The sequence below is a fragment of the Lissotriton helveticus genome, chromosome 3_1 (assembly GCF_964261635.1).
Source record: "Lissotriton helveticus chromosome 3_1, aLisHel1.1, whole genome shotgun sequence".
Lineage (NCBI taxonomy): Eukaryota > Metazoa > Chordata > Amphibia > Caudata > Salamandridae > Lissotriton > Lissotriton helveticus.
The window spans coordinates 1,868,459,765-1,868,480,163 of NC_136061.1; the positions used below are offsets into that span (position 1 = coordinate 1,868,459,765).

At 43.7% G+C, this 20,399-nt stretch overlaps 1 protein-coding gene across 1 annotated transcript in view; it reads right to left on the minus strand.

Annotated features, from left to right (window-relative positions):
* LOC144825191 (mucin-2-like) overlaps positions 1–20,399 on the minus strand; it is a 1,014,272-nt gene that overhangs the window by 510,260 nt on the left and 483,613 nt on the right. Inside the window, exons 21-23 of the mRNA XM_078684042.1 lie at positions 13,775–13,913; positions 13,557–13,664; positions 1,012–1,191 (exon numbers count right to left, since the gene is read on the minus strand). Coding sequence (XP_078540168.1) covers positions 1,012–1,191; positions 13,557–13,664; positions 13,775–13,913 — 427 coding nt within the window. The remainder of the gene's footprint in view (positions 1–1,011; positions 1,192–13,556; positions 13,665–13,774; positions 13,914–20,399) is intronic.

Genomic DNA, 20,399 nt, shown 5'->3' on the forward strand with positions numbered 1-20,399 from the left:
CAATCATTGTCCCAATCTTTAAAAATGGCACTAGACGTAGTCCAGTCTGCTATCGCCCAATATCCCTGTCGGACTCTACTGTGAAGAATCTAGGTAAGATCTATTTGCTGAGATTGGAGAATTGGGCAGGGACAAATAAATGTGCAGAGGTCCCGTATGGTTTTACTGGAACTGTTATTATAGAGCAATGTTTAAACGTGTCCCCTTTAATCAGCAAGTATGTCCAAGTACATAGAAGAGCTCTCCATTTAGCTTTTATGAACTTGGCATGCACTTTTGACATAGTGAACCAAATTAAATTATGTGACATTTTAAGTAAACCTTAAAAGTTTTAGTTACACTTTTACTCCGCCTCCACTGGGACACCTTGGTAAAAATTCATTTTGGTCCTAGTGGGGAATGCACATCACCATTAGGCAGCAATCAGGGTATCTTCCAAAGCTATGTATTAGCTCCGTTTTTATTTTTAATTTATATAAAAATGGACTTGAAGCACAACTACTTCAAAAGAGGCCAGATGTTCCAAAGGTATGCAACTGCTACATTCCTACACTTCTTTACACCGGTGATGTGATCCTCATAGCAAGGATCGCAAATGTTGCTTCTTTGTATTTTTTTACCCAGAGCATGAGAAATCCCAAGTTACATCTATTTCTCCTTCTGTATGTGACTCCTCAGTGTGACACAGCAAGCATAGACAAAAGGAGGACGCTATTAAAGTATATACAAAATATGTTTTAAATTATGAAAATGAAAACAACAGTGGCAACAAGCGTTAAGAGAAACCACAGGCTTTAAGCAAAGAAAATTCCTCAATTTAATTTAAATACCATCCGCTACTTAATGGCAACCCCTTTTCATAATTTTCAAACCTGAATTATAGTGAACTTTTCCACAGAACCCTTAAATGTCTTTTATTAAAATGTCCTGTGAGGAAGCTCAGAACCCAAGGTAAACTAATGCAGCAAAACCAAGAGCAAGCCAGCCATTAGTCAGTAATTTCATGCTCACCTTCAATTCACGGTTGACTTTGACAATTACACGGGTCTTCTTATCCCAAAGAATGATCACTGCATCTCTTAGCTCGATCACAAGATAAATGCCGCTTTCATGGACCTTGTATGTAGACTTGATGTTTTTATCACATTCCCGCTCCGTTAATTTCTTTTTATCTAGGATCAGTGTACACTTCTACCAGAGGATGAAAGCAAACATACCAACAATTGAGTCAGTGTCGACTACTTAAATTAGAAACTTGATAGTCAATACTGACTTATTCTGCTGTGTGCAAACAAGGACACAGAGATATCTTAGCCCTGAGCTTGTTCTCCAGTCTTTGGTTAGAACCCAGTGAGCAGGCTGTTGATGTCTCCCTTAAAGGATTTTTGGAGCTAAATGACTGTAGCATGAATATATTTTCTCCTGTCCTACCAGGAGCGTCATCTCTAGGTTTTTCATGAGTGGGGAGTTGGGGTGTTGAATTTCTTCTGTATAGAGACGCACCTTATCTGTAGAGGGTTTGGGAGTTTACGTCTCTGGCCTTTGGATACAGGAAGAGATCAGGCTATTTCTGGAGTAAAAGACTCTGAGCTGGTGTTCACTACTATGAGAGCAGACTAAGGGCCTGAACATGATACTGCTAGGGGGGAACCTATTTGTCCTAGATGAATGCCCATGGGGAAGGATACTGATTCATGGGATTTTGTCAGGGAGTTTTATAGGACTGTGGAATGTGCCAGAGACTGTTGATATAAGAATCTGAGTTTTAGGCACCGTAGCGGTTCGACAAAGAGGCTCTTAGCAATGAGGTATGTTATTTATATGAATTAAAGGTAAGACTTCCTTGAACATCATGAAGGTGGGAGTAAGGCCCTTGCTTCATCATATAACACAGTATTCAGTACAAGTGAAAAGTTGTATAATATGGAACTAATCTGAATATTTATTTCATGCCTGTTTGTGGTTTCATGTCCAACCTTGAAAGCAAACTCTGGAGTCAAAGGTATCTGTAACAATAGACCATTATAAAAATCAAGAAATCCTAATACAATATCCTTGAGAAGTGCAGTACATAAGTTGCAAAAACAATGATGTGCCTTTAATATTTTGCCAGAGGCATAGCTGGAGATGACAAAAAAGCATTGAATGGACGATGAGCTTATTGATGGATTGGGAGTTGCCAAATCCTTGAGCACTGTTTTCTTAACGTCGGGGTACTGGCAGATTGCCTTAACTGAGGGGGCTAAGGAGAGTTCTGCATTCTCCACCCCAGAGGGCTACTTCCAATTTAGGGCGCTGCCCTTAGGGCTAAAGAATACAGCTGCCACCTTCCAGAGGTTGGTCAACTGGCTCATGGCTGGGATGAAGGCTTTCATTGCCACCTACCTGGACGACATTGTGGTCTTCAGCCCCACCTTGGGGGACCACCCGTTTCACCACCAGGAAGTGATTCAGGCCCTGCATTAATGCCGCCTTTGAAATAAAGGAAACCGCTCAAAACTGACAAACTTTGCTCCCCCTGCTGACTTCCCACATCTCAAATAATGAATACTTTTGGGACTATAAATAGGAAGATTTATTAGGAGAACCGCATCCGCCACCACCCAGTAGGACCTCAAAACCTTCTGGAACCTGAGGCAAGCCACCAAACCACAGCAACAATCTGACCCTCAGAGAGGGCACTGCAACAGTACTGTATTAAAAAAAGATAGAAATACAAATACCATAGCCAAGAAAAAAAGTGCAGTAAATGAGTTGCAAAAATAATTATGTACCTTTAATATTTTGCCAGAGGCATAGCTGTAGGTAACAAAAAATCATTGGATGGATGATGAGCTTATTGATCAGTTGAAAGTTGCTAAATTTAAGAGCACTTTTCATTTAACATCTGGGTACTGGCAGATTGTCTCAACTGCGGGGGCTAAGGAGAGGTCTGCATTCTCCACCCCATAGGGCTAGTTCTAATTTAGGGTGATACCCTTTTTGCTAAAGAATGCTGCTACCACCTTCCAGAGGTTAGTCGACTGGTTGCTGGCTGGGATGGAGTCTTTCAGTGCCACCTATCTGGACGACATTGCCTTCTTCAGCACCACCTAGGGGGACCACCTGTTTCACCTCCAGGAACAGCCATGCAAGCCACCCAAATTGAACTAACAAAAAGACATCCATTTAATTAGGGATAAAATGAGTAGCAACAAAGACAAAATAACACAATAAGAAGCTAGTGTTGAAGAAACCCACATCGCATAGTTGGCAGCATTAGAAGAACCGGAAAACCAAAAGAAGATATGTGAAAATCCGGAGGAAAGGTCGCGTATAGATACCATCAGGATCAACAATACACGAGACAATATGGAAGGACCAAATATGGGCACATCCCATTTCAATCTATATGCAGAAGATGCAAGCCAAGACATAGGAATGGTAAGAGGACACAGAGTGGGCCCAATGCACTTACACTCTGGCATAGGACCAAGAAACATTAATGTCATCTGAAACCAAAGACAAGACTTGATGTAAGAGAATACAACATGCTGCTTGATATATTTGAAGACTGTACTATCCACAAATCCTAAAATGCTTCCTAAGCAGCTTGGTCAGAAAGAAAGCACTAGCATAAATAACAATGACACTTCGAGATAGATAAAAAAAAATATTAATGGGCATATCCTTTAACGCTGATCTTCACAAACAATAGGAAAACACAATTGAGCAAAATTGTGGAAGAAGGTAGAGACTACCTGGGACTACCGAACACAAAGCTTCATCTGATAAGCCCACTATAGGAAGACCACTGTCCATAACTAGCAACAGCAGGTAGGAGATGAAAACACAAAGGATTAAAAGAGGAGGAAGAAAAACGAGCAGTTAAGAGAAGCCAAGGGAAATGAGCAATCCCTGAGGGATAGTTTTGAAAGTGATTCACAAGTATTTTGAGAGACAATGTAAAAGGTCACAATGGTTTCTAAGAATGTGGGGTGGGGTCGCCTGCCATGGATTTGGCTTCTCCATCACACAAAGATGTGTTTGTACTCTGGTTGATTTGGGAGGGAGGAAGGATGAGGAGGGAACAAAGCCACAACCCAAAACCAGAGGTGCTATTAATATCACCCTGTGTTGGAGCTGTAACATTCTGCCAAAGTTTATCCGAGATGTGGCAAGGTTGCAGTTGGAGGGCGTGTTGTGTTGGCATCGAGGATCCTGCAGATAGGGCTTGTGGAGGGAAGGGTGTCTGGGAAGTGGCGCGCACTCGAGATGATGCACCAGTTCTGAAGAGCTGCCAGGCTGCGATGCAGTGTCCGTCATCGAGGCTGCCATTGACGAGAGATGTGAGGACCTGTGCCTAGGATTTGTCATACTGCGGCGGTTCCGAAGGCGATACAGGTTGCATTGGTAATGCAAGTGTTTGTGACAGGTCCAGTTCCTGCAGCAGAGGAGATGCATTGGTTCTCCTCGGGGTTGTGGCACGCAACCAGAGAGATACATAGGTTCCACTGGATCCACAGAGACTGGTAAGCTGCTTAAGCCAACTTCCAAGGGTCCAGTACTAGGATGGCACCACTTGGCAGGGCATAGTCACAGATGGCAGAGGCCAGGTGCAGATGCAAGGTTGTTTGAAGCCTGTTATATCCCTAAAGCTTCAGATCAGGAGGCCAGCCAACTACCCCTTGGAGTCACTCTGGGCTCTGGGTTCAAGAGATTATGTCCTTCTCACCAAGACAAGAGGGCAGCAGGTCGGCACAGCAGGAGTGCAGCAGAGTGGTAGTCCTTCAGCAGCACAGTAGTACTTCTTCCTGGCAGAATATCTACAGGTCCAGAAGGATACTATAGCGGTGGTGTCTGAAGTCCAGTATTCATACCCAGTTGCACCTTGGAAGTGGGGGAGAGGGTTCTAGAGGTTTCCCTTTAAAATCCCCCATCCTGCCCTGGCTCCAGACCAACTAAAAGGGGTATGCAGCCCTTTGTATGGAGGCAGGACACATCCTATTCAGGTGTAAGTGAGGCTGATCCCAGCTCCTCCCTCCATCCTGCCAGTAATGACCTATCCAGTCACACCTAAGCTCCCATTTCGTGTGGCTGTCGAGGAGGAATATACAAAGTCCAACTGCCAACTACACCCAGTCATGTGATCAGAGACTAAATGGGGAGGAAAGAAAATATCAACTTTCTATAGGTGGCATTTTCAGAATTGCAATTTAAAATCTGACTTTACTATAAGTTAGGATTTTAAATTGTGATTCCAGAGACACCAAACTTGGACTGGCTATCTCTTCCCATTTGGAAATTATACTCATAAAATGTGATAAGGCAACACCAATATTATCCTATGGGAGAGATAGGCCTTGCAGTGTTGAAAAACGAATTTGAGGGATTATCACTACCAGGACATGGAAATTTTTTAAAGTGCATGAACTAAATTTTAAATACATTGCACCATGACCTCTGGGCTGTTTAGAGCCCAACCTAGGAGTGACTTATATTTATTAAAAAAGAAGGTATGGGCCTGGCAAAAGCTTTAATTTGCCGTGGTGAAATGGCAGCTCTCCCGCCTTAGTGATGAGAACTCCCAAGGTGTTCATTAGTTCGCCCCACTTTCAGTTGAGGGACACGCATGTTAGACCTGTCAGCATGTTAACATTTGAACGGCTAGTTGACAATAGGGGTGGACAGTAATAAACTCCCCCACATGGTGCGAAGTGAAAAAACTCAGTGAACTCCACCGGTGGAGCAGAGTTTACCACCCCTACTGTGAACCCCTTAAGGGTGACCCACGTGTACCACCTCAAACCACACTTTGAGAGGTCTGGAATGAACAGCCTTCTGGTGACAGATGAGAGTGGAAGAGGAGAGCAAACCTCTCCATAACCTCCTGTTTGCCCAGGAACATGATAGGTCCATGGAGGGTATCAACCGCTCCCCTACTCTGACACCAGCAGAGTGACGGTCGCCAGTTACTGTGGCAGTTTGCCTCTCTGTTCTTCCTCACCCCTGGACTCACACACCTGTGCGTCCATGACATAGATACTAGAGACAGACTGTTGTAAGACAAGGTGAGGGCCAGTATCAAGGAGGTGGTCTCCAAAATGCTGGTGTTAGGGGGTTTGAGCCCTCCAACAGTTACTGGTCCAGCCCTGTGGTACTGGTACGCAGGCCTGCCCGATTTTGAGCCACACTAGACTTTAGTTCCTGCCTGTTCTATAGGGGCTTCAATTCCACCACGAAGACTGGTTCACAGCCCATCCCTGAGCTGATGAACTCATAGACAGACTGGGCGCTTCCAAATATCTCAGTACTTTTAATTTAACATCAGGGTGCTGGCAGATTGCTCTGACTGAGGGAGCAAAACAGAGGTCTGCATTCTCAATCCCAGAGGGACAGTTTCAGTTTAGGGTGATGCTCTCTGGTTTGAAGAATGCCCCTACCAACCTTTAAAGGTTAGTCAATAGTTTCCTGGCTTGGAAGGAGGCATTTTTGCCGCCTGTCTGGACCACATAACTATCTACAGCTCCAATTTTGAGGAACGCTTGTACCACCTCCAGGAGGTGCTTCAGGCCCTGCAGCAGGTGAACCTGACTTTCAAGGCTAGTAGCACCAGATAGCGCATGGTTCCATGGTTTGTCTGGGGCACATGGTGGGCGGGGGCAAGGTGCAGCCATCTGAGGCCACGATTGAAACTATTCTGGCCTAGCAACCAGCTAAAACATAGAACATAGACTGAAGTCTTTCTGTGCCTCATGGGATACTATAGGAGGTGAGTTAAGGAATATAGCACCATTGTTTTCCCCTTAGTAGAGTTGACTTCAAAGAAGCAGCCCAGACAGATGACCTGGACAGAGGCCTGCCATAAAGCCTTCAATATCCTCAAGGTGGCCATGTTTACAGCACCTGTACTCAAGGCTCCTGACTACTATAAGGAATTCATAGTGCAGAGAGATGCTTAAGAGCATGGCATATGGGTGGTCTTAGCACAGTTAAAAGAGGAGGGCCTAGACCAACCTGTATCCTTCACTAGCAGGTTACTTCCACTGGAACAGAGGTGGGGTGCGTTTTGAAAGGGAGGCCTTTGCTGTGGTCTGGGCCCCGAAGAAGCAGAGGCCATACCTGTTTGGGACTCATTTCTGTGTTCAGAAAAACCAAACAACCCTCATATGGCTCATGCAAATGCAGGGTGAAAATCCCAAACTGTTGAGGTGGTCCCTCTCCCTACAGAGAATGGACTTTATTCTGGAAGACCATCCATGTTCTTCAGCCTTACTGATGAGAACTCCCAGAGTGTTGAGTAATTCTCCCCATTTTCAGCTGAGGGACATGCATGTTAGACTTTTCAGCCCTAGGGTGAACTTCCTACCACTGTTTTGCCTTCCTCCTACCTTTTTAGTGCTGATCTTGTTTTTGCTTACCTTGGGACTCTGTGAGGTTTACCACTGCTAACCAGTGCAAAAGTGCTTGTGCTCCCTCCTCTACACATGGTAATATTGGCTTATCCCTAACTGGACCATTAAATTTACTTATAAGCCCCTAGTAACTTAATGCTACTAGTGGGCCTGTAGCACTGGTTGTGCCACCCACTTAAGTAGCCCTTTAAACATGTCTCAGGCCTAGCCTTTGTAGAGCCTGTGTGCACAGTTTTAAACTGCCAGCTCGACCTGGCAAAATAAACCTTTTGCCAGGCCCAAACCATCCTACTTAATACATATATGTTACACCTTGGGTAGACCCTGGAGAGCCCAATGGGCACAGTGTAATCTATATTAAAAGTAGGACATCTACATTTACGTTTTACAAGTCCTGGTAGTAAAAAACCCTACATTTGTTTTTCACTGCAGCACGGCCCATCTCTCCCATAGGATAACATTGAAGTTGCCCTATTACATTTTATAAGTGTAACTTCTACAGCCCTAGTTACACCTGAATAGGCTGTGTCATGCCCCAACACAATGGCTGCATACCCCCTGTAGTTATTCTAGAGCCGGGGCATGGATGGGAAAGCAGGATGCCTGGGGACTTCCAAGGGAAAACCTCTAGAACGTTCCCTCCCACTTCAAAGGCACAAATTAATATCAATACTAGACCTCAGACACTATGGGGCTGATTCACAGAAATAATCTGAAATAAAATCCTAAACTTAATACTTTCGGTATTGACAAAAGGCATTTAGTAGGAGTAAAGTTAGGAATCCTAACTTTACTACTACTAAAGGCCTTTAGTGAATACCAAAAGTAGTACGTTTAGGATTTTATCTCAGATTAGTTCTGTGAATCGGCCCCCAACTCTTTAGTACATTTCTGTACCTGTGGGTACTTTGGCAGGAGGGAGGACTGCTGTGCTTTTACAAGGTTTGTCACTTTGTTGGTTCTGCTAAGCTAAAGGAACTGCTGCTCTGCTCACCTGCCTCCTGCTGCCCTCCTGCCTGGGGAAGAAGATCAGGCCCTGCAACTTCATCTTGAAACCAGAACCCCAGAGTGACTCAAAGGTCGTGTCTGCTGGCCTCATGATCTGAGCCTCAGGGACATAAAAAGCTCCTGAACCAGCTCCTGGACCCGCCACAAATAATTCCTGACCCCCAAGTGGTACCCCTCACATCCTGGACCCTTTGTGTGGCTCAGTGCTCTTAGAATCAACATTTGGGCTCTTTATGACCAAAACTGTGCAACTTACAAGGACATTTAGTGCAAGCCACCGGTGGCCTCTCTAATTTCACAGTAACATAGACATCCTGCAGGGGACCAGGTATGCAAAGCACTAGCCTGCCCTTCCATGGCACCAGGTCTGCTTTTCGCCCCACGCCGACAACCGCCTACAACGCTCTCCTTGCTCCCTGTGGCCCTCTCCAGTGCGAACAGGACTCTTGGCACAAAACTTGAGAAAGTAAAACTTCAGCGGAACTAATCTAGGGCTGTATCCGACCAGCGCTCATTCGAGGTCGGCCTGAACTTTTGACTTAGATCCGGTCTAGCCCGACAAGATGGCCATGGTTGCCGCTTTCTTCTTTAAGGCACTATTTTTCCAAATTCATAACTCCGGTTCTACTGATTGGATTTTTGTCATTTTGGTCTTGTTTTATGTATTAAAGTTTGCTAGGGCTATCCTTTTCTCATGTATAATAAACCAAAGCAGAGAGATCTACCCTCTCATACACTGACGGTCATTAAAACATGGCATGCAAAGGCCAGATTCTTGGGTTGGGATAAGAAATTGACTGGGATGACCCCACTCTGGGATAGTGACTAACTGGCTGAGGTGGGCGGGTTAATGGGGTTCGAGAGGAGGACATATCTGGGACTCGACAGGTTAAAGGACGTTTGTAGAGGCCAGGTATATTCACATTCCAAACATTGCAAACAGAATTCTAACTGGGGAAAGGAGAAAGGCTGAGGTACATTCAATAGGGCCATGCCCCAAAACATCATATAAGGGAAGGGGAAGCATTGGTGGATGCCTCGCCATTGGAGGATCGCCTGCTCACTGATTCCCTACAGCCCAAGGACATCTCACTAATTTACAAAAAAATCCTCAGCAACTCCCCCGATCCTTATTTAGAAATCAAGCTTGCCTGGGAGGGAGACCTAGGATAACTTGACGATGAAGAATGGACGGATGCCCTTTAGGGTCCAATCTGCTCCAGATTTCACCTAATCCAATTGAAGGTCCTACACCGAGTTTACTATTCCAGATCATTACTGCACAAGATCGGTAGGGGAGAAAACGACCTTTGTCAGAGGGGCTGTGGACAGGAGGGGTCTTTAATAGACATAATATGGGAATGCCCAGAGATACCAAACTATTGGGGAAACATACGGGGTAGTATGGCCAGAGTGATGGGAGTTGAGATCTCGCTGGATGCTAAATGGTTTTTACTGACAATTGTGGGAGAGGAGGATTGGCCTAAGTATACAAGAACGTGGTTGACCCTGGCGGCTATGATCGCCAAACGTAGCATTGCAATACACTGGGGCGCAATTAACCCTCCCAAAATAGCAGAGTGGAAAGTCGACATAAATTGGTGTCTCCAAGAAGAGCAGACTGTATTTAAAGCCAGAGGTTGCCCTTGGAAATGGGAAATAATCTGGGGCCCATGGAGGATATTCAGGGGATTGTAGGGAGAAATAGGGAGGAAGAGTCTCCTTATCCGGTATTGTACTTACTGATCCAGTTTATCTGTAATGTTGAAATGCTTACCTGTAACCAAAATGACTACAATTGTTGACTGTGAAAGACTGTATTACAGTTAAATTCACTTGAGAGGGTACATAGTAAAAGCCTGTGTGAACTATATCTAAGGTCCACTTACGTTTTACAAAGAAAAGAATAGGAAGCCCAGAGGGATCGTTTATTTTATCTTGGCACCTAATGTATATAATTAACCATAATTGAATATGACTGGGCCTATATGTTCTCTTCAGGGACCAGTTCCTCACATCCTGAACAATATTATTTTGGTATGGGAATGGATCTACCAGCCAAGAGGAACCGCAATGCATCAGGAAGAGGCTTTATAATAAGAACTATCCTTCCCTCCAGTTAGCGGTATCAGAATAAGAACTGAAGACCAGTAGAAACGTGCGATGTGTATGATGTAGGACAATTTGACCACATACGCATAAGGCCAAAACCATTTTTTAAACAGGTAAGATCACCTAAGCATACCTTTAGGAGAGACAGTTCTAATCACACCAAGGGATGACAAATTCTGAGAGCACCCTATATGTTTCCTTTCTTCTAATTCCAGGACAGAGAAAAGGAATCCCCCTGCTTTGCGGTGAGATTGTGGACCTATTTGAACAAGCCACAACTACATATTTACTATACACATATACTTCTTGCAAGTCATCTGGATGCGCATCACCAACAATGGTGATTGTCACTTATCCTACAACATATGAGAAGGTACTTGGTTGAATGGTTTTTGTGAGGGTAGGGGATATTTGTACTTTGTTAAACAGGTAGCCTAAGGTATATGGCCATGGGTACCCAGTAATCACCAAATGAGATTGCGTATCAAATGGAGATTGTTAAGGGGATATGACATTTTATGAGTTTTTGATATCTGCCTAACATAAATGAGATAATTTAGGGTGCGATATTGAAGTAGAAGATAAAGAAATTAAAAATGTATTTTTGTATGTTTTCCTTTTCTTTAGATTATACACACTGTTAGCACTGCAAGGAGGGAGGAAATAATCCCTTAACTTTTTGTCCTAAGGAAGGTGGGTTTTAATTATCTACTACCACCAAAAAGCGTTGACGCTGAGCGCTCCTTAACCCGACCACAAGGAATAACTGGAATAAATGGAATCTCACATTCACCAGGATATGTACTTGATTTGAATAGTCAGATCAGTTAATGCAACAGCACGTTTTGAACTGTGCAAATAGGGTTTCCCTGTTAGGATCTTTTTTTACCCCTTTTGATATACTTTGATGAAGGGTTTTTAATATTGTACACACTGTTTCTATATTGTATATTGTATGCTATATATGAATTTCATATTTTTTCATGTTCTGTTCACAAGATGCAAACAATGATGTTTTATGATGTGATTTCTTTCCTTTAAAAAAAAAAGCCTTTGATATTAGATCTCTAATTTGGTAGCATACTAGTTTGTGGGTTGGGTTTCATTCCATATGTAGAATTTATGCATTGTGAATTGTAACCATAAGTGAGTCTGTTTATTGATTGTGTCTGATACCTGGTATCCAAGGGGAATATCTTCTTTTTCTACTGTTTAGTAGTGCCCTGTCCCCTTTAGTTGCAGGGCCACCTCTTTATATACTTTTTTTTCTAATTTATTACTAACACCATTGCATTTCTTTGAAATATTTGTTATGCTTACATTAGACAGTTTGTTAAAAGCTGAGGCTGATGGTTTGAAATATCTTCTATATGGTTCTACATGTTACAATGCTTTTCATATGCCATTGATATTTTCCTCTCATACCTGTACATCTCTGTAGTTTTTTATTAAATTTTAACTGGGTTTGTCATTAAGTGTGTATAATAGTGTAGAGGGGTTCATGGGGGGTCCTTTTCAATGGAGTCCCTTCAGTCCTTGTTTTGGTTATCACATGGTTGTTAGAAGTGTGTTAGGTTTATGTGAAATAGTATTGTGTACTCTATGTTATGTTATTAGTAGTTTTGTAACGCGCTCAATTACTCAGGAGTATCCTGGCGAGTGGGAATGCAGATAGGCAGCAGAGGACCGAAACTAATTACTCTATATAGATGTATTTATGTCTGTTGCATATTTTAGGATGGTTTCAATGTTAGAATGCCTATAAGTCTTTTTATATGTCGTGTTATAGCCCTGAGGAAGTTTACGGGCGGTGAACGAAACATGCTGGCTGTTGGATGTGATCACCAAAGAAAATAAAGACGATTTGCAATACATGCGATTTGGAATTGGGCTTTTGTATCGGAGCGCTATCATTCATGAAATTTGGATTCAATTTGACCTTTTAGTCGTATCTTGGGAGCAGCAGGTGCCTTGGTTTGATGCACATAGTTGGATAACATTATTAAACAACTGGGACATGGGGGATGTACTGTATGCTAAGTTGCCTGCAGCTTTACTCCTTTGTTTGAAACTTTTAACTTTGTTTGCCTTACAGAAACAACTTCCAAAGCAGGAGTTTGTTTCTGAAATGAATATCCCCCACACCCTTAGATCTTTCTCCCAGTGTGTGGCATCAATATTGGTATTTTGTTTCTGTTCCTGATCACCATGCTTTCCCTGGCAGTGATAAACAGGTCAGAAAAAATCACACCAATCTCTCCCTGTCTCTTAACAAGGTGTGTGGATCAAGAGTTTGGCAAACAGGGTTCTCTACAGGGCTGGAATGGAAACGTAAACCGGCCCTGGCAATAGAGTCAGACCGGACACAGGGGGGTGGGGCTTGGGTAGTACATGGAAAACACTGCAGCTGTTTTTGTTACAGGGGGGCGATAAAATCAGCCCTGGTAATAAAAACAGCCCCCCAGGGTTCCATAATCAGCCCCCACCCTGGCAACACACCCAGGAAATGCCCGGTGCCCACTACGGCCAGTTCGGCCCTGGTCCTCGATCATGTTCGCAACAGTGTACCCGGTTAGTCAAACTCTAAATCAGGCCCTAAGGCACCAGATGACATGAATTAGGTAAGAAAATTATGGACATTGAACACAAAGGAAATTATATCACACAAAAGGCAACAACAAGGGATTTCAATCGACCTGGAAAATAGTCCTGGACTATCTTCAAGAAAGCACACCCAGTTTGAAATGACAGACCACTGAGAGCATTAAGGCTGAACTGAAATATCCACATGAAGGAACGACAGAGATGTTCTACAGGGATAAAATTTATTCATGAAAGTTCCAAGCGATGACTGGGTAACTAGAATGTTTGCAAAATAAATTTGAGAGGGAGGGTAGCTACTTTTGTAGGATGGAATGATGGGAAATTTGTAAATGTTGGTACGCAGAACTTACTGGAGCCACTGGTTTTGAATTTACTGTCATTTGAAACTTAATGAAATGTATTACAAAAAAGCATTAGATCAACGCTGACGTCACTCACCCCAAGTAACACTGTAACAACCTTGGCACAAATGGTCCCACTGGTTTCACAGGGAATGTTCTGTGTAATCACTTGGAAGGTGCCTCCAAACGAAGAGCCACAGAAATCCTTAGGACGATAAGATTAGAAATGCATAAATGTGCCCAACTTCTCATGTCATGATTACCTACACACTACGAAGGCCCCTATGAATAACCCCAGAAAAGAAAGGTGAGTACCTCAGCCATTGTGTATTGACACCGTCCATTAAAGGTGAAGTGCTTTCTGTCGAAGGTGATGTGATGTCCATCACCGAAGACGGAGCATGATCCCATGGAGGATTGGTCTTCGCATTCCCACACACCATTGTTGCAAGTACTGTGAGGGGCAACAAACAACAGCTCTGAGTGGAAACCCCGATGCACAGTCTGTTTATTGATTACACCTAGTAAAAATATGTTTCCCTTAAAGAGGCAAAGTGCATGCTCGGCTGCAGTCCTGCTCAAATACATCAGGAGAACCTGGTTTGCCTTTGTGGATGCCTTAGAAGTAATTGGTTACCAACATGGGTTTAACAATGCTGCTGCTGAAAGTGAAACAGTGGGCCCATATAGATGTACATTCAATGCAGAGTGAAGTGGCAAACAGTAGGGGTGGGTGACATTTGCAGAGTTTCACTCCTTGGAATTCTGCAGAGTTCCCAAAATGCTCCTCAAGATTCCGCAGAGTTCCACAAGTGAGCGGAATTTGGCATGTTGCGCTGCTCGCATTGGTTTTCATCTCCGTAAGCAAGTTCCACGCTATTAAATCATCATGAACGACTCCACACGGCGTGCCAGAGGGCGATGCTTGTTTCTGCTGCTCAAGTAGATTTTCTACTTGAGCATCAGCTTTCTCAACGCAAACAGTCACAACTTGCCACTTCCGTCCATGTTGGGACATCTCACCATGAGGTATTCTACTAGCCGGACAATTCTCGCATGCCAACTTAATGACGGCAAGCTGCACAAGAGAAAAAACTCTGACACACATGGGGTCTCTGTTTTTTGCCAGAACATACGGTGCTGAGAACAAGTGTAGTTGTAAATTAATAGTTTCCGTGATGATCTATTAAGCCCCACCCAACAGCCCTTACCATAGGGAATATAAAAGGGCAGAACTTAAGTTAAGGGGCCAGATGTAGGAGCCCAAATACCGGTCTGTAACGGCCGATTTCGGCCGTTACCGACCGGTATTCGGGTTTTGCAATGTAGGGGGCTTAAAATTACAGAATCGGTATATTTACCGATTCGGTAAAATTACCGATTCGGTAAATTACAGAATCAGAAAATATACCGATTCTGTAATTCTAGATGTAGCTAGCACTTCAAAGAGTGCCACAGGCCCTTAAGAGTCAGTATTTTACCACACAATCCTATTGTGTGGTAAAATACCGAATTCAGGTGTGCATGCACATTTGTGCATGCACACCTGTGCCATGTGACACACAGACATGCCCTTAGGGCATGCATGTGTGCCACATGTCACACAAGCCTGTACTTGGAGTGCTAGAAGGTGTCAAAGTGACACCCCCTGCACCCTTGCAGGATTCGGTATTTACCGATTCGGTAAATACCGAATCGGTATTGCCCATTGATTCCTATGGGCTTCAAGGCCCATAGGAATCAATGGGCAATACCGATTCGGTATTTACCGAATCGGTAAATACCGAATCTTACAGATTTGGTAATTGTTATTTAAAAATTACCTACATCTGCATCCTTCTAATTTACCGATTCATAAATACCGAATCGGTAAAATTCGGTATTTATGAATCGGTAAATTAGAATTACCTACATCTAGCCCAAGGTTCTTACAGTGGCATTCAATGGTAATTAATTTGTATTGTACATGAACGTCTCTCAAAAACAAAGCATACTTTTCCTTGTACTACTTAAATTGCTGCAGTGCTAAATTGCCCAGCTCACCATTCAAGCAGATAGATGAGCGTGGAGCAGCACAATTTAGACTCCACAATCGCACATTACAAAAAAGTTAACTATATACGTGCATTTTACATAATATTCACTGTGTGCCTTAATTTTATAAATGTGAGTGAAGCATTTAAACGCATTACCAAAATGTATTCACTGTAAAGACTAGCAATTTATACACATGTGCCCTAATGTTTAGTTACACATGAAAGTATGTATTTATCATTCATGTTTTACATTAAGGTCCTGATCACAAGTTTGTCGGTTTTCTTGTAGGACTGTCACCCTGGCGGTTCCAGGAACACTGCAAAGCCCATGGTGAACCCGCCCACCGGATTCCAAGTTAAATCCTGGACTGGCGGGGCGGCGGTGGCAGTGGCAGTGTCATGGCAGCATGTATGTTTGGCTCATAGGAGAGCCTAAACAGCATACTGCCGCCTTGACAGCACCTTCAGCACATCAGTGCATGGTATTGCAGGCACGATGTCGTCCATGCCGCATTGGGCACGCACCAACATGCACTTTTGAGTGGGCACATCATGTGCCCCCTGCCTAATCCCCATGGGCAGATTTGCCCAGGGGCCCTGTTGGTGGCCCATTTACATGATTTTCAGCAGAGCATTTCATGTTGGGGTCCCTGCCATGAAATGCTTTATTGGAAAGGCAGGGCGGAATCTGGTCGGTACCACTGCAATTCCTGCCTGCTTTCTCTTCTGCCGCCGCAGTGGGATCCTGAATCTTGGTGGTGGCAGTGGTCTTGTGGTGGTCCCACTGCCACCATTGTAATATGGCAGTCAGACTGCCGGGGTGGTGACAGCCATACTGCCACAGCTAGTACGGCGGTACCAGGAATGCCATACTCGTAATAAGGTTTTATACTTCAAGTTATATTGCATTTATTTTTAAAGTTATAATTGCATGTGTAAAGATGTAATCTTTTACTCATGTTTTACATTTATTACTAAAGTTACTTGTGCATGTATAACCATGTTTTCAAAATATATATTAAAGGCTTGGCTAAAATTAGCCTGAATACAGGCCTCAGTTGAAATGCATTTTGCTTTGCCTGCATGTTTTCTCTCCACTTGTAGGTTAATCAAATTGATTTTCATCTGTATTAGACTGCTGATAGAGAGGCCAGTAGGGAAACTTGGCAGGGAACATGGAGAAACAATGGCCGAAAGAGACCTTGGGGGTCATTAGGATGGCGGGCGGAAATGGGACTGCCCGCCATAAGGGCGGGGGTCCCGTGGGGGCAATTAGGATGCGCCCACCACAGTGGCGGGCGCATCCTGCAATTCTGTCATTGTGGCGGGCGGTGCACTCAACACCGCCCGCCACAACGCCAGGAAGGCATGTTGTGCTCTTCCATGCACAACATGGCAGGCACCTGCCATGTTGTGCATGGAACTGCCTCAAAACCCTTGTAATCGACCTGCATTTATCCCACCTACTTTGCAAACGAGTCTGGAATCGAATTTTTCACAAACAAGTATGCCACAATCCCCAGCCCCTGAATCTATCAATGCCCCTGACATAGCTGAAAAACCTGATCCCCCAGCAATGCCGAATGTTGTCACACAAGGCCAAAAATCCAAGGGTACTGATGGGGGCAGCCTTGCTCCGCTGCCAAAGAAAAGGAAGGGGTAGGCGCCAAACAAACAAAATAAAAAAAGTTATACACTGCCTAAACCCCATGACCGTAGGAGTAAACCTGCGGATACAGAGTCTAGCAAGGGGGCTATTCAAGTACCTGCTCCAGATGACAGAGTTTTAATGGCAGAGTCATCTAGACAGCAGAGGGAAGCTTTCCTGAAACAAAAGGATCTCGTGATTTCTGCCTACTTGAGCATGATATTGGAAAAACTAACTGAAATTGAGGCCAGGTTAGCACTCATAGCGAAACCCGTACTGAGCGCTTCGCTAACCCCTACAAAGAATGAGCAAAGTAGGGGTGGGAGATTCATTGCTAAGGAGGCTGAGCAACAACCTAAACCTTCAGCAAAACTGTCTGTAAGATCTTCTGTAAGACCTGCTACCCACCAAGGGTTGTAAATCCCCCTGTAAATGCTTCGAAGAACGCATATCAGATTGAAGGGTTTCCTTATAGGACTGCCCAGAGCGTACATCCCCCAAGAAGCACCGAAGCCAATAAAGTAAGTGATAACCACGAAGAAAGAACCCATAATGCAGACATCATAGAAGGGTGGGGCAGCAACCCAACACCTCCTAGCGGCTCATATTTTAATCTGCATTTACCCCCAGAAGCAACACCATATATTGAAGTGTTGGCCAATGTTCTATCATTGTTGCCCGGTGAAATTGAGTACTGGCCATCAATAAGGAATACATCTTTACACTTTTTAGGTACAAGAACAGGAATAATAAATTGTTATTTTCTGAATTTAAGATGGTACGCAGGACCGAGTGGGTGGGGAAATCCAGTAAGACACTCGCCAGAGATTATGTCGTACTAACTTTTAGATCTCCAGGTCTAGTCAGAACAATATTAGAGAGGATGGACTACTTCCTTATACATGAAAATGGGAATTTCCATCCTTCCCCTGGGGTGTTTTTTACCAGCCACCAAGACCACAAACATATAAAGCTAAGGATAACAGAAATGTGTGGGCAAACTCGAACTCCCAGTCCCCCGCCTGGTTCCACCCAAATCGCTTCGAGGTCTTGACGGAATTGGCAGATATAGACTGACTATCACCAAATCTGAATGCAACAGGCATTAATGCTATCCTATATGATGCCCCAGAGACTACATCCAATAAAGTAGAAAGTACAGTTGCCCCACCTTTTACATTAAAGCATGAAACCAGTCCACATTCTCCCCAAGCCTATATATTGATAGTGCAGAAAATATAGAGTTAGATTTAGATATTCTTCCCGAAGAGCAAGTTACCTGTAACCCTGTTGGGGAAGCCTTAGAGGCTGTTAACAACCACCAATTTAGGCTTATCTCATGGAACATTTCAGGGATCTCCTCAAAACTATCAGATGAGGCATGGGTACATTATGTAAAGAAGTTTGATATTATCTGTGTACAAGAAACTTGGAGCAGGGAGGATGTAAGTCTGGACGGATATTGTTCTTTTAATGTCCAAGCATTAGCATCACCAGCAGGGAGGGCATAGGGAGGCTTAGTGACTTTCATTTCTGTCCATTATGAGTCACTAAAAATAGAATACATAATTGACTCTCCCTGGTACCAGCTTATCTTGATTTCTAACTTAGTTGATGCCACTGTGATATTAATTCATTGGTACTACAACATTTTTGACCCTTAAAGCTGTGGGGTGATCTACACCCTTAACAAGAATATTGATAAAGTGGCGGAGAGATGCTTCCCTTTGTGCATAATTTGGGTGGGCGACTTTAATTGCACACTATGTCAGTGAAGTATGCAGAAAGTATGTGGGGTTGTAGATACCGCAGATCAACCTGCGGCCCACTTTAAGCACACTCCACAGGGTGAAGCATTAAATACCATCATTGTAGTAAAGGATCTAGGAACAATTGACACTTTGGTTAGCACTCCTTCTGCCCAGTTTCCAACTTATCAGGGCGTAGGGAGAGTTAGTACAATTGATTTTATGCTGATATCTAACAAGTATGCATGCCTTGTAGATAGTTTTTTGGTTGAATTAAACCCGTCTAGCGACCACAACCCCCTTACAGTTTCCATGCACGTCACTGCACAGAAGGGCAGGGGTAATTATTATAAACTAGAACATAGCCTTAATCAGGAAGTTAGGTTAAAGTGGGGTTCAATTGATCCCGTACAATTTGAGGAGGAGGTTATCAAACCAAATCTAAGTAAAATTATGACATGTCTAGATTATGACTCACAGCCAGACACCATAATACATTGCTTTGAATTAATTTGTGAAGATGTGGCCAAAAATTTGACCGAATCGGTGAAGAGTCGGGAAATCCTGAAAACAAGATGCTTCAATGCTGAATGTACCAAGGCGCAAAAAGATATGAAGAAAGCCTTGCTTGAACTCCCAGTGATAGGGCGCTAATTAAGACAGTGAGACAGACCTATAAAAGTGTGATTAAACGTAGAAAGGAAGAGTTGAGAAGGCTAGCCTGGGAGGACCTTGAAAGAGCAAGTGCTCTAAAGGATTCTAGGAGCTTCTGGGAAGTCATAAATCGCCCCCTTTTTTTCTAGCGACTCATGGAGCATGGACTCGGCCATAACAGGGGAAGCCTGGGAGTCTCATTTTTGGAATAGGTATCCATCACAAGTACAAAGGGATGAGATAGTTATTAACTTACAATCAGCACATCAACTTAGCTCATTCCTGTCTCTAAGTGAGGTTTAGGATGCCTTGGTAAAGGGCATTTCCTCGAAAACACCAGGACCAGATGGGGTGCCATTGGATTTATTTAAGAACAATCCGCAATTCTGGGACCCCTTGTTGTTAAATGTTTTTAAATCAGTGATAGTGGGCCGTATTCCATCATCATGGAGAAATGCAGTGGTCGTTCCGCTTTTTAAAAAAGGTAACCGGAACGACCCTACATGTTATAGGGCAATCTCTTAATTGATCCTACGTGCAATGTTATGGGGAGGGTAATTCTCGCGCGTTTGGAGTCCTGGGCCAATGCCTCTGGAATCATATCTAATTCGCAATACGGCTTCAGAAAAGGGATGGGAACCAGCGAACAATGCCTCAACCTGGCCATGATTATGGGCAAGTACATGAAGGCTGGGGGGGCTCTATCCACTTGGCCTTTGTGGACTTGTCCAGTGCCTTTGATACAGTGAGCCGAGGGAAGTTGTGGACACTGATGGAAAACATGGGATTCGAAAAACCCTTATTACTCTATTGCGGAGGCCACATGCATCCACCACTGTAGCTATCCGTTTTGG